The sequence below is a fragment of the Acomys russatus genome, chromosome 11 (genome assembly GCF_903995435.1).
Source record: "Acomys russatus chromosome 11, mAcoRus1.1, whole genome shotgun sequence".
Lineage (NCBI taxonomy): Eukaryota > Metazoa > Chordata > Mammalia > Rodentia > Muridae > Acomys > Acomys russatus.
This window is the reverse complement of record NC_067147.1, coordinates 7,713,794-7,729,047: the sequence shown is the minus strand read 5'-3', so window position 1 is coordinate 7,729,047 and position 15,254 is coordinate 7,713,794. Positions and strand designations below refer to the sequence as shown.

At 48.8% G+C, this 15,254-nt stretch overlaps 1 protein-coding gene across 1 annotated transcript in view; it reads right to left on the bottom strand.

Annotated features, from left to right (window-relative positions):
• Positions 1-15,254, bottom strand: part of Fam178b (family with sequence similarity 178 member B) — a 99,351-nt gene that overhangs the window by 72,181 nt on the left and 11,916 nt on the right. Inside the window, exons 4-6 of the mRNA XM_051152793.1 lie at positions 12,044-12,196; positions 3,444-3,549; positions 828-912 (exon numbers count right to left, since the gene is read on the bottom strand). Coding sequence (XP_051008750.1) covers positions 828-912; positions 3,444-3,549; positions 12,044-12,196 — 344 coding nt within the window. The remainder of the gene's footprint in view (positions 1-827; positions 913-3,443; positions 3,550-12,043; positions 12,197-15,254) is intronic.

Here is a 15,254-nt window from a genome sequence, read left to right as displayed (position 1 = left end):
TGAGGGGCACCCGGGGGCGTCCAGAATGCTCTGATTTGACAGATGGCCCCAGTTTGGTGCCTCCTGAAGCAGAGGAGCACAATGCAGACACTCAAGGTGCAGAGAACTCTGGCATGCCAGGCTAGAACCTCGGCCCTCAGAGCCGTGTGTTTGCGCACTTTGGGGTAGAGGGTTATGGCTGGGTGAAGGCGGAGTCCAGTCCTCTGAGAATCCTCTCATTGCCAGCTGTAAGCAACTTCCAACTGCTTACATAATATTCTTTTGGTGCCAAAATGTCTAGGGTTAGGTACCAAATGACAACTGCTGGGGAAGGTGTAGCCACTAGCAGGACACAAAATGCTTCTCTGGAAATGCTGAGTCAAATATACCTAAAATGTCATAGCCAAGGTACAGATCTGAGACCATCATTCAAGGTGCCCTTAGGAGAGCATGGGGGTGGAGGGGCAACTCTGAGGCTTCCTTCCTGGTGATGTCAGCCCAAAATGCTCCTCTGATGTACTGAGGCTCTCCTTCCTGGGTCCTTGGTAGAAGAACCTGGATGACAAGCTGTCCCCTTTCAGCAAGAACCTGCCTGGGGCAGAACTCACCTTCCTGGATGGTATAGGGATCCCAGGAGGCACCAAGAACCGAACCAAGAGGCTCGGGGAGGTGCCAAGGAGCCTGCTGGCTCTGCTTGTCACTAACACTGGAGCCAGAGACAAAGATGTGTGGCCTGATGTCTCCACCACAGGTGATGCAATATCCCCACAGCATGCTGGGCTGGGGCTCAGGTGGGAGTGGGGGCAAGCTCCAGAGTGTGAGTACCCACCTCGTACCCTGGTACTCACCAGGCTGACGGAATAGCCCATCTATGCTGAGATCCCAGAGGAGACCAAAAGCTCTTGAAGATGTTTCTGGAGGCCATGTTAACAACTAGGGGGGAAAAAGTTTTGTTTTGTTTTTGTTTTTGTTTTTAGACAGGGTTTCTCTGTGTAGCTTTGGCTGTCCTGGAACTCACTTTGTAAACCAGGGTGGCCTACAATTTACAGAGATCTGCCTGCCTCTAGAAAAAAAGATTTTTATTACAGAATAATAGTAGCAAAATTTCATAATACAAGTAATTGTTTTAGTTTTAGTCCTTTGAGGCAGGATCTCAAGTAGCTGAAGCTGGCCTATAGTTTGCTGAATAGTTAAGGATAACCTTGAACTCCTGGTTTCCTGCCTCCACCTCCCAGGTGTATATAATATCATGTATTAAATATATCTTATTTAATGTTTCCAAATCAATAAGGTATAAGGATACTGCCATGATTGTTGCTGTACAGATATCAAGGCTTCCCTCGCCCTACCCAGGGCCATGCAGCTGAAGGCAGCAAGCAAAATGGGACTCTGTACCCAGACGTTGATCTTACAGGCCGTGCCTGGCTCAAGGTGTAGCCCTCTCCAGGCCAGCACCGGGGTTCACTTCCACCCTCACCTAGGATAACTCTCTTGGGTCTCTTGGTCCCCGACACACTACCCGCCACCCCCCCCCCCATACATACAATGAGGAAGGAGACTGCTGGAGCCCAATTGCAATGAATCCTTTGCTCAGCTTCTGCTAAGGCCTGTCTGTTCACCTGCTGTGTACACTGTGAACACAGGAGGCTCTGGAGCAAGCAAAGGGCAAGCCCAGGACCCACCAAGCCCTGGTGACAATAGGATGTCTTTTCCAAGGGAGTGGTCAATTGAGCTGAGGTGCTATGGTCTGATGGTCACTCTTCATTTAAAATGGACCCCAGGGAAGCTGGATAGCCTGTGGCCTGACCAGTTTAGGTGCTTTAGTCTGGACCAGGTCAGCTAGTCTCTCCCTCAGATATGGAAATGGGGCCTGGCCTTACCTAGCCATGTGCCTGGGGAAGAGAAAGAAGTCTGTCTTGAGTGGCCACCCTCCTATCCCTGGTCTTCCTTCCACCTGAGGCCTAGCCATGTCTGGCTTCCCAGGGAGCATTCCCTGCAGTGGCTTTAGGGACCCCAGGGTCCTTACAGACATGAAGCAGCATCTGTGTCCTTGCCTAGGCCTGAACAGAACCGGGGAGCTAGGGGAGGGGACAGGGTTAAGGACCAGACAGACTGTAGGAGTTTCTTATTTAATCCACACTGACTGTCAGCTCCATCACACAGACATGACACCAAGGACTTGCTCAAAGCAATGCAGAAGGAAAAGTGGCAGAGCCTGAGCCTGCACTTGGGGCTAGGATTCAACTTTGCTGCCCTGTGTAGCCATCTTGGTCTAATGGAGATGACACAAAATAGGGAAGCCTCTCCATGCAGCCCATGGTCTGGGTTTCAGAATCTAGTGGAGACTGAGCCACGAAAAGGGAGGGCACTCCTCGCCTGTCAGGGTCACACAAGGACCCTCTGTGGGCGATCTCTGAGAGAGGTTCTTTGTGCCTGCCAATGGCTGATTGTGTATTTTGTCATATTTTGTGCAAGGGGCAGAAAGGAACTGCACTGTGGGTACGAAATAATAGCTTGACTGTTCCTGGCTCCGACCCGCCCAAGGGCCCATCTCCCCACCCCAGGAACTCAAGAAGGGGCCAGGGTCCCAGGGTCCCAGTGTCCTTCCCTCCAGGACAGAAGCAGCACAAGGGTCCAGAGAAGGTGCAGAATAAATTCCCTAAGGAGGGCAGCCAGCCTGCGAGCTTGCCAAGTGTCTGAGCAATCGGCCCCACATGGCAGTCCTGACTGACAGCTGGGCTCCAGCCCTCAACTGGCAGCTCTGGTACCAGCTGGAACTTGTGATGAGCCCATCCCCGGTCAGGGACAGGCCTGGGCGGGAGGCCAAGACAAGGCAAATGCCGGACATTTGGATAGTAGCATTAGGTCCTGGGCTGTTTGCTAGCCTTTCACCTACCAGAGGTTTCCATCCTCAGGCAGGTGTGTTGCCTCAAGGCAAAATGTTCCTTCAGGGAGGAACCTGGGGCAGAGGGAGCAGCTGTTCTAAGCTTTTCCAGACCACCTTTGGTTTCTTAGAAAACTGCAAACCCTTAAACTCCAGACAGTCTATAGCAATGAACTCAGAAGCCCTTGTCTCCCCCTCCAGCTGTGCCACTGGGACGAGCCATTCATGACTGTGACAACAGGAAGACAGATGGCGTTCAGCTGGACACTCTTATCAACTAGAATGAACTCAGTCACTCAGTTCTAAGCCTATTAGGAACACCAGGTACCCCAGAAAGCCACACCCCTCACCCAGTGGCACCCTAGAGGTACACAGTCTGAGGGTGTCTCCACGTCTGGGACCAGTTAGGACCCTGAACCTCCCTAACCTTGGCACACTTAGCATTACAGTGGGGATTAATGCCTGTTAGCCTTCCGCCAGTCCCGGATCTAAAGGACCCAAGGCCAGAAGAAGCTAAGTGCCCAGCCAATCCAACCCTTGCACCATTCCCGCCACCTAGTGGCTGGCCTGCAATCCTCACCTGGAACAGCCACTGGAGCAGAGGCAGAGGGCAATCGGACACATGCAGGTAGAGGTTGCTCAGGAGGCCCTGGTGCAGGAAGGAGAGCTGCTGGGGCAGTGGGGACCTGTGGGACCAGGGCAGTCAGGTTAGGGTAGCTCCAGCTGGCAGCACAGTGGCTTCCTTAGCAGGGGCTTCTTGGCCAGCTGTTCTCAGTGCACTGCTGGAGTCCTCTCTGCTCCACCAGGAAGCCATGAAACACATAGGGACATAAGACAAACGCACTTTTAAGAATCCTCAGCATGCGGTGTCATGGGAAGGGAAAAACTAGTGATATTGTCAGACTGGTTTGTTGTCTCCAAAGCTTCCTAGAGACAAACTTCATGGTGTTTTAACCTACAACTGACTAGTTTTTGCTCTTGCTTTGACAGAGGGGAATCCTGGGCACGTCAGAGAAACTAGAGGGTCAGGCATCTGTGCCTGAGGCTCCTTCTGGGGCTCCAGCTACAAGGGTAGACAGGATTACCCATGGGTTCCTGTGTCTTTGGGTCTAGTTACACAGTGTTTCCGCCTCACCTTGTGTTTTTCTGACAGAGAGGACACCTGAGAGGATGGGAAAAATAACACAAAGGGGCCCAAAACTGAGAACTTCTGGGAAGGAACTACCCAGGAAGGGTTCCTTGACGGCTTCTTCAGATGGTGTGGACTGCACCCGCCCAGGAGTGTGTTCAGGCTAGTAACATAGCTTTAACCAGAACCTGTGTGTGCAGTCCTACATCCTGTCAGAAGCAGGCTGCTGGTAGGTCACCTTGACCTGCAGGGCCCGTCCTGGGGGGTTGGCTGTATGGTGTGGTGTGCCGTGTGTACCTGCAGGGTTTTGGCAGTTCTTGAACTCTGTCACCTGGAATTCCTGATCACTTGAGATTGGGTGTGGGGTAGGGTGTTCCAACCTTGCTGCATTCTGTGCTTTTTCTCTAGAGAATTGGGTTCCAGGAAATGGAACTATGAAGTGAATATTCAGACAGCATCTTGTGTCAATCCTCTGCAGCCAGCCCTGTCTGTTCTACTCCTTCTGTGAAAAGGACATCATCCTGCCAGGAACAGAACGCTCCACAACCAAGACTTTTTCCTGAGCCAAGCTGCCATCTCTCTGAGCCTGTCCAGGCCATTTACAAATTATATGTATTTTTAAAGTCATTTAAATTTGGACAAGAAAGAGACATTGTGCCTGTGCTCAAGACGGGCTAACTGCTCGGAAACAGACTTTCCGGTGTGTGCATGGGTCCCACTGTTCTGTCACAAAGATGCTTTCTTAGTGCAGGCAAAACCAAAACCAAAATAACAAACAAACAAACAAAACCACACCCTTAGCAAACGAAGTCAGAGTGCCTTACACTCCCGCAGGACATGGTAGGGTACTCATCGAGGCCACTGGAAATGGGGGGGGGGGGGGGATGGGCTGTGAGACACCAGCTCTGGCATTCTGCTAGGGTGAGGCACCCTGCCAGCTGCTCAGTGGGGGAACCAACTGTACAAGCCCCTGCTGGCCCAGAGAAACACATTTTCAACTGCTGCTCTGAGGGAGAGTCACAGTGCCTTCCGTCTGCTCGTCTGGCTCCCAGTGCACTTCCTGCTGGAGAAATGAGAGCTGCCTTCAAGTTCATCTCTGTCGAGGCTCATTTCCTCCAGAAGGCGAGGAGCAAGGGAGCCAGAGAAGGCCTCACCCCACAGTGCACGGCAGCAAATGGCTCTCTAGGCTTTCTAGGTCTGCAGCTAAATGAGAGGCAAGGAGATGAGACTGGGGAGTGAGCCAAGTGTAGTTCACTGGATGTGAGGGGCTGCCAATCAAATGACACAAAGCAACCTAGTGCAGATACTCGCTTGACCCTGAAGAGGAAGGACGGACCCCATAGCGTCCCTGGTCAGGAAGGCCTAGAACAAAAAGGAAGGAAGATAGGCCATAAAAAACTCAAAAACTGCCGGGCGGTGGTGGTGCACACTTTTGATCCTAGTACTTGGGAGGCAGGTGGATCTCTGTGAGTTTGAGGCTAGCCTGGTCTACAAAGCCAGTCCAGGACATCCAGGGTGACAAAGAGAAACCCTGCCTCAAAAAACAAAACAAAACAAAAAAGAAAAGAAAACTTAAAAACCTTGGGTGACACAGTCAGTTGTTAGCTGTGTAACAGCCAGTGTCTGGTCTCCACACCAAGAATGCTGATGCTGGGCCAGAGGCAGATCGACTGGTAAAGGCGCTTGCTGCTAAGCCTGATGACCTAATTCCAAACCCTGGGACCACTATGGTGGAAGGAGAGAACTGATTCCTGAAAGCTCTTCTTTAGTCTCCATTAGCTTGTTGTTGTACATGTGCACGCACACACACACACACACACACACACACACACACACACACACACACACACATAATTAAAATTTTTTTTTAAAACCCAAAATAAAAACAACACTGATGCTGGGTCCAAGGTCACGTCTTTGCCAGGGCTGAGGTAAGAAGTTAGCTTGAGAGTGTCTGAGAAGTCTGGAGGAGGGTCAACAGATGCCACACCGCCCAGGCTAAGCATGAAGCACCCAGCTGTCACCTCCCAGGGTGCTAGTGAAGAAAAGGTCCTGTGGAAGGCTATGACTGGAAATGAGCGGGAAGGGCACAGCCACACCGTGTGCGCTGCTAGTCCCTAGCCACCACAGCTATGACAGAGGACAGATATTTATTTCCTCACTGCCGGCTGCATCAGAGGGGAGGGAGGAAGGAAGTCAGCCAAAAAGGGAAAAAGACAGGCAGCAGACAACAAATGGGGACCAGCTTGCTTCACATGGTGGGCTTCTGAGCCAAGCTGCAGCCTCCTTGGCATGTGTGACCCTGACACTGCACCAGGGAGGAGTCTTCCAGCTTCTGCTGCAAGTCCACTTCCCAGCAGCAGTCCCAGCGGGAAGGTCTCTCGGTGCCGCTGAGTCCCAGTGCAGCAGGAGGGTAAACACCGAGGGGAACTATTTACACGCTATCACTTCTTGGGCCCTTGCCAAGTTTTCAGATGCAAAGTTTCAATAAAACGCCCAAACAGAACAGAACGAATAATGGTAGAAATGTCTGCCTGACCCTCACTTTTCTTCTCCTTTGTTTGAAGAGAAGAGTGGGAATATCACCCTGTCAGAAGCCCAGGGTTGTCAGCAGAGTGGTTCAGCTTTGTTGCTTCTCCTTCATTCTGGGGGCACCTGACGCAAGCAGGATGCTCTACGTTCCAGCGCTGGTTTCCACATGGGACCCTCTTCCAGAAAAGGTGCACACAGTAAAAATGGGAGCCTGGGCTGTGGGGGCCTCAGGGTAATACAGGTAATACATGCAACAGAAGTTGAGGCCCAGTCTACACCCAAACTTCCTGACAGCTCACCTTCCCTCACACCAAGACAGACAGACACACAGACACACAGAGACAGACACACAGACAGACAGACGGACGGACGGACGGACGGACAGACAGACAGACCGACAGACCAACAGACACACACACACACACACCCTCCACATACTTGGGAAGCAGCTCTACCTTCCAGGGGAGGTGTCTGCTGGGTGCTGGGGGCAGCATGTGGGCCTCCACAGTTCCCTCCCTGCTTGGGAAGAGCAATTCCTTTCAATTGTTCTTAATGAAGGAAGAAACAAGGTTTGGCTTCTGGGATCCTGGGAGCCAATGCCTGTCACTAAGGCATAGAACTTGCATCACAGAGAGCTGATCTGAGGTCGTATGTCAGTCTGCCTGGTGGTAAATGGGAGGGTTCTGGGGGCAGCTTCCCTTGCAGGGGCAGCATTCCTGCACAAGAATCTGAGAAGATGCAGGAGGCCTTCCAGACCTGGAGGTGGGGCCTGTGCCCTTGCCCAGCTGCTCCACTTGGACAGCTTGCTTCATCTGTGAGGACACTTCCTACTCTGCTCAGAGGAAGATTTTCTCCTGTCATGGAAAGATACACAGGGGATTCTATTCAAGAGGTGATTGTTTAAAAAAAATAAAACAGCATTTGGGGCTGGAGAGGTAGCTCAGTGGTTAAAAGCACTCATTGCTTTCCCATAGGTCCTAAGTTGAGTTCCCAGCACCCACATGGCAGCTCACAACTGTCTGAAGCCATCTTCTGGTGTGCAGATGTACACACAGATAAAAGTGGTCATATACATAATTTTTTTTTTTGTTTTTTTGAGACAGGGTTTCTCTGTGTAATCTTGACTGTCCTGGACTCCCTTTGTAGACCAGGCTGGCCTCGAACTCACAGCGATCCTCCTGCCTCTGCCTCCCGAGTGCTGGGATTAAAAGTGTGTGCCACCATGCTCGGCTAATAAATAAATCTTTAAAAAAAACCTCAAAAACCCAGCACTCCATGGGCAGTGGTGGCCCATACCTTTAATCCCAGCACTCAGGAGGCAGAGGCAGGTGGATCCCTGTGAGTTTGAGGCCAGCTTGGTCTACAGAACAAGTTCCAGGACATCCATGGCAATTCAGAGAAACCCTGTCTCAAAAAAAACAAAAAACAAAGCCAAAAAGACTCCAGCACCTACTTCCTTTCCTCTAAAGATAACTGTGCTCCCTGCTAACTGCACAACATTTGAAAAGTAATTTGTCAGCTCACAAAGCATTAACTTTAAATTATGTGTATGTGCTACGTGTGCATGTATATGTGTATGTGTGTGCTACATGTGCGTGTGTGTGTGTGTGTGTGTGTGTGTGTGTGTGTGTGTCTGTGTATAGAGGTACATGTATGCCATGATTTACATGTGGAAGTTAGAGGACAACTTTTGGGAATGGATTCTCTCCTTCCACTGTGAGTTCTAGGAATCAGCTCAGGTCCCCAGGCTTAGCTGTATGTGCCTTTACCTGCTGAGCCACTCAGGGGCCCAGGAGAGGCTGTCTGGGAAGACCTCAGAATCCTGTACATTCCTCTAAGGCAGCAGTTCTCAATATGTGGATACGACCCCCACAGGATTCACATATCAGATATTTACATTATGATTAATAAAAGTAGCAAAATTATAGTTCTGAAGTAACAACAAAAATAATGTTATAGTTGGGGAGTCAGCACACCATGAGTGACTGTATTAAAGGGTTGCTGCGTGAGGAAGGCTGAGAACCACTGCTCTAAAGTCATGTTTCTGGCCAAAACTATAGAGTTATGACTGGATGGCTTTGCTTCCACTCTTAAATGTAGGATGAAGACTTGGATTACAATTAGGAGACAAAGACAATCCAATAAAGAGGCCCTTACCTGGTGCCTAGCCCCTTCACATACACAGTGTGACATACTTATGTCAAATGAAGGCACCTTGCCAGAAAGCAAAGATTCAGCACCAGTGCTCTGAAGTCTTGCCAGCACCATGTCCACTGCTCAGTAGCACTACCCGAGGGAGGAAGGTCTGGGTTCTTCCTCTAGGGAGGCTGGGAAGTCACTTGGCCCCCTCTGGCAGGGCAGCTCTGATCCCAGGTCACTGTGCCATGGGCAATCTCACCTGCCTCCAGCCTGAAACCTGCAGTTGGTACTAACACCAGGCTACATCCCCCTCTCCCCTGACACCCCCAGTGCTGAGGCAGCCTTCCTTTCTCTGACACCCAGCCTTGCCTACCGACTCCCAGCCAACTGCTTTCTCTGTTCCTTTGCCTGTCTCCTTACTTCTCTCTTTCATCACTTCCTTATTTGACCCCTTTTTGTTCTAGCCAGGTGAACCTTTATCGGGGGTTACACATATACTTCCTATCTCATGCTGCAGGAGGGACACCTTCTAGACTTCTAGACATTGATGTATTATTTACAACAGAGAAAAACTGAAAAGATTGTATTTCCAAAAGACTAGGAAAGTGGACATGTTAAGGCACGGAAGCAGTGTGGATTACTTACGGCAGCATCACACAGTCCATTTGCAATTCTTGGGACTTTGTTCTGATCCCAATCAGAACAACCTATAAACATTTATAAAGCAGCAAGATGGCTGGGATAGAAAAAGTGTTTGCTGCCGTGCCTGGTGACCTGAGTTCAATTCCTAGCACCCAAGTGGAAGGCAGGAACAGACTCCCAAAAGCTGTCCTGTGACCTCCACACACACATGTAAGCCAATCAAGCTCCACTGACTGATGTGCATAAAAGCTACTGCTTTTAGGGGCAATAGCATCTAAAAATAGAATGTTATGCTGTCAGGAAGGAAGAGAGACTGGCTGGCCATGCTGAGGTTGAGCGACGGGTAGGTGAAGGCAGGTTACGCTGCTCCTTCAACCTTCAGACACACTGCAAGCTCCCAGGATAGAAACCTTTAGAGGGGCTGCAGCGACAGCTCAGGGGTTAAGAGCACTTATTGCTCTTGTGGAGAACCTGAGTTTGATTCCCAGAACACACATGGTAACTCATGACTGTTCAACACTCTAGTTCTCGGGACCTTGGTTCTCTTCTCACTTTCCAGGGCACCAGGCATGTGCATACATGCATACAGGCAAAAAACTCACACATATATATTATTACATATAATATAAATATAAACTAAATAAAATATAAACTAAATAAAAAGAGCTTAAAAAGAAACATGCAAATGTTACTGGTCATCTTTAAAGTGGAGATGAACTGAGATCTGACAAGATCAGGCTCACGCTGTGGTTGGGGTAGGTGGCTGAGGCAGCCTTCCCGCCATCTGTTTGGCCCCCACCTCAGTCACCAGCCATAGGTGTGCCAGACAAACAGCAACCACTTTGAATTCCCCCTTATCTTTCTCTTATATTAATCTTGGACATGAGCTCACAACTGCCAAGGGTTGGGCACGATTGTAGTAAACGGTTTAAAAATGCCCTTACAGAAGAACCTGTTGGTGACTGTGTGAAAATGAGCATGAATTTAGCCCCAGGGAAGGAGGAGCAGCCCTACTGTTCTCAAGCACGCTCTGGCTGGGGACAGACTTCTTAGTATTGATGCCACACAGACTGAAAGGAGCCTCATGACGTCTCTTCGGCCTGTCTGAAGCCCCAGGATTACTGTGCTCGTGCTCTGCAGTCACTAAGTAGACCAGAGGCTCCTTGAATGAAAGCCCTCCCACACTCAAGGATCAGTGTGTGGTCACTGGGGATCAGGAAGTGGGGGCATGCTCTGTGAGAATACATCAGGGTTCACACAGATCCAAGGCTGATGGGTGGGATGGCGCAAATTTCAACATCCTACTCAAAACATAATAAAAAAACTTGTAAGTTATTTCTGAATCCTCCCATTTAATACTGTCCAGACCACAGCTGGCCACAGGTAACTGAAATTATTATGAGACATAATACAGATAAGAGCCCTGCTTAGGAAGGAGTGACTACCATGGGCTCTCATGGCTCAGAGCTTGGCCCTGTGCTGATTGACACAACACCCCCAGGCCATGCATGATGAGCTGGGGGACAGAGGAGGAAAAGGCAGTATGACATGCACATACCAGGCCCGCTGTTTACTGTAATGTAGGCTTCTAGAAAGGTGATGAATGGGGTGTGGAAAGATGGCTCAGTGGTTAAAAGAACATTCTGCTCTTCCACAGGACACAAGTTAGATTCCCAGCACTTACAACTGCCAGGCCCAGGGGAACCAGAACCTTCTTCTGGCTTTCTCAGGCACTGCATACACATAGCATATATTTAAATACACACACACACACACACACACACACACACAAATACAAATTTAAAATAGAGTTTATGTATCTAAATTAGTAAATTTTCTAAGTGGACATGCTACTGGTTGTCAACTTGACATTCCTGCAAAGAAGGACACTCAACTGAAGAACTGCCTTCCTCACATTGGCTGTGGGCATGTCTGTGGGACATTTTCTTGATTGCTAACTGATGTAAGTTGGCCCAGGCCACTGTGGGCAGCACCACTCCCAGGCAGGTAAGCCTGGTCTCTCTCTATAGAAAAGGTAACTGAACATGAATGAGCCTGGGAACAGGCCAATAAGCAGCACCCCCCTTACTTCAGTTCCTGCCTCCAGGTTCCTGTTTCAGCTTCTGCCCTGACTTCCCACCAAGATGCTCAATCTTTCTTTATTACGGTTACAGAAAACAGAGAAGTAACTAATACAATCACCTCTATTCATAAAAGGTTACATATCCATGTTGTTCAAAACATTGCTTTGGATCTCCTTATTTGAGGTGGCCCTTGTCTCTAGGACAGACTGTACTGTTCCCCTGTACTGCCTCTACTGTGTGTCTCAGTCAGGGTTTCTCGTGCTGTGATAAAACACCATGACCATAAACAACTTGGGAATAAAGGGTTTGTTCCATCTTATGCCTCCAGCTAACAGTCCATCACTGAGGGAAGTCAGGGCAGGAACTCAAGCAGGGCAGAAACCTGGAGGCAGGAAACTGATGCAGAGGCCATGGAGAAACGCTGCTTACTGGCTTGCTCCTCATGGCTCCCTTAGCAGCCTGCTTTCTTACAACCCTAAGGATCATCTACCAGGGCTGGCACCGCCCACATTGATCATCAATCAAGAAAATGCATCACAGAGCTGTCCACAGGCCAGGCTGGTAGGAGTATTTTTTCAATTTAAGTTCCATCTTCTAAAATGATTCTTATCTTGTGTCAAGCTGACACAAAAGTAGCCAGCACAGAATGCTTACCTGAGGAATAGCTCTTCCAGTTGGCTGTGTGGCTTTAGACTAGAGGAGTCCAAAATGCAAGGCAAAGGGTGACGTCTAGGCAAGAAGACAGTTTCCCCTGGATGCACTGGTGAAATGACCTGCAGGGACACGGAGAACTTCTCCACCAGCATCCTGGCAAGGCAAGGGGAAGGAAAGCAGTTAGAGGTGTACCAGGTTCTGTAGCAGCCTACAGAGTGCTAAGAGGGGAACAGGAAGAGGGGCTCTGTACAGTGAGGGCCAGGGTGGTGAGGAGGCATCGACAGACAGGGCCTCCATGTGCGTGAGTCTCCATGGTGACTTATGAGGATCACCCAAGGCAGCCAGCTAGGAGACAGGGAAGGAGCAAGACAAAGAAGGAGGGACTCCACACTTCTGTCTGATCCATTCAAAGGGGATGGAGAAGGGCGGACAGTTAAGGTCAGTCCTGGGCACTGAGTCTACACAACAGACTGGTACAGACAGCCAATCACAGCACACTGATGGGAGAAGCACTAAGCTGAAGGCTAGCATGTGCGCGTGCACGCGCGCATCTCAGTAGGCCCTAAATGGATGCCTGTACTCGCAGCTAGTACTGAGGCATACATAACATAATGCTTCTTCACAGCCTAACCCTTGTCACATGCCATGGCTGTGACTTAATGCAGTTTGAAGTGTGACAGAAAAACTCACACCGATTTCTTTTTCCTTTTCCACAGCTTTGCAGATGAAGATCTGTTCTGTAGATTTTGGCAAACCATAGCAGACAATTTCCTCTTCTCCATAAATTGTGAATGTTCACCTTTTTTTCTTAAATGAAGTGCTTCACAGTCTTTTGCCGCATATCTGCATTTCCTGTATCACTAGTCTGTGCTTTGGGACTGCCATTAAGTATAGCATGGGTTACCTGAACACAACCATTGAACCTGTGGCTGCTAATCTGCTAATCCATGTGAGTAATGGGTGGGTATCACATTCAGTGTAGATCCAAAGGGCAAAGGGATAATTAGTATCTCACGCAAGATGGAGCAACACCATGAGACTATCACACGACTCAGAGCGGTGTGCAGTTTAAAGCTTATGCATTGTTTGTTTTTGGAATTTTCCATTTAACAGTCTCAGACAGCAGTTTACTATGGTTACCAAAAGAATGACAAATGAAACCAGATAAGGGGAGACTTCTGTACACACTTGCAGTACATGTGTACCACGCCTACACACAGGAGCTTCCCCACGCCATTGATGACCCTTTTGGACAGACCTGGGTAGGGGGGGAGAGGAAGAATAGACATTTCCTGTTCGCTTTATAAGCCGTGCTCCACTTGGTGTTTTAGCAATATGGCATATGCTCCACGGCAATGAAGAAAACAAGCTACAGATATTACATTCCCTTCTCTAACTGGAAGGAAGCGCACGGGTTCCCAGTTAGATGTGCTGAGGCATCAAAATTCAGGGGAAAAGACACTTAGGGCTCTATTAGGTCCTGTGACTGAATGGCTGGCCTTGGCGATGGGGTAACAATACCTCAACACCTGATAGCTAGCCTTGTAAACCTGACTCCCTTTCTGGCCACGTGACCCAAGGTAAGACTCCAAGGGCTGTGTGAGGACAAGATGGTGCTCTAAATGGGAAAGATGGTGGAAACCCAGAAGAGCCAGGCTCTCCAGGTTTTCATAGAGTCTGGTGACTACCATACAACCGATGGAATAACTTTGTTTGGTCAAGTCTTTGCCATCAGAATGTTCGATCATATCTTCTTTTGTTACTTCTGTGGCTAGGAAAAATGTGCAAATTATTAAGAAATTAATAATAAGTAGGCTCAACTATAAAGGGGGAGGTCCTAGCCTTTTCCCGCAAGCCATCACTCAAAGGGGCTTTTGTAATGTTAACTGTAATGTATGTGTATCATTAGAGATTCCAAGACACTGTCACACGTCTAATTAGGGATTTCCTGTGTAGCCCAGAGCTGAGAATAAAGGGCCATGTTGTGGTTTAAATATCTGCCTCTCCCTTCCCCTGCCCTCCCCATCTCAGCACACACATAAGATCTTTTAACTTTAAGAAAGAGATAATTTAGGATGTCATCCTGCCAAGATTCAAGCCAATTCTTAGTGTATGAGCACACATTCTGCTCAGGATGATCCTTCCCACCACAGACAAGTTGTGGCGATCACATGACGTCTTGTCTGGCTGATGGTGCCTAGCCCCCACCCTTGGCCTTACCCCTCCCCACCCACATTGTCTCGCTGGCCCTCACCACTTCCTCTGGACCCATTCAGAGATGGAACAGGTTGGCAGTTTTCTATACCAGTGAGTCATTTTTTAAATTTTAACACACAAGGTTGAACCATCTCACCACAATGATCCTACATCAAAACCACCACCTCAAAGTGGCTGTTGTCAAAGAGGCTTTCTCAAAGCACCACTGGAGAATGTCATGCGCCCAGAAAATGAGCCATGATTTCAGAGCTAAAAACACCTTCTGCTGTGAGCAGCTACACACAGCTCCCTTTCTGTGTGGAATTTTCTGGTTGTTAAGCCATGACTTCCACAGTCCTGTGTGTACTCAGTACAAAGGTCAAAAGCTCCAAATTATTCTTACTATGAGGATTTTTTTTTAATTACTTTTAAAAAATTGGGCCAGCACAATGGCTCCGCGGTTAAGGGCCCCTGTCACCAGAGCTGACAACCTGAGTGAGAACCACGTGGTGGAAGAAGAGAACCAACTCCGACAAATGTCCTCTGACCTCCACGCATGAGCTGTGGCACTAACACCCCACGTCAAATAAATAAATGTAACACAAAATTTAAAATGTGAAAGTCTTTATGTGTGCATGTGTATGATCTATGAGACTGTATGCTCATCGGAGGTCAGAGGACAACCTTGGGTGTTGGCTCTTACTGGCTAGTTACATGATTTGAGACAGTCTCTCTCTGTTTTTTGTGTTTGTTTTTTGTTTTTTGTTTTTGTTTGTTTGCTTGTTTAGTTTAATTTTTGTTTGTCTGTTTTGTTTTGTTTTGTTTTTGAGACAGAGCCTCATTACATAGGTTGGCTGGCTTGGAACTTGTTACATAGACCAGGCTGGCCTGGAACTCACTATATAGACCAGGCTGGCCAGGAATTCAGAGATCTGCTTCCCTCTACCTGCCCAGTACTCGAATAAAAGTTATATACTACACCACCTAGTTTTTTTCCTTTTCCTTCCCTTTGTGT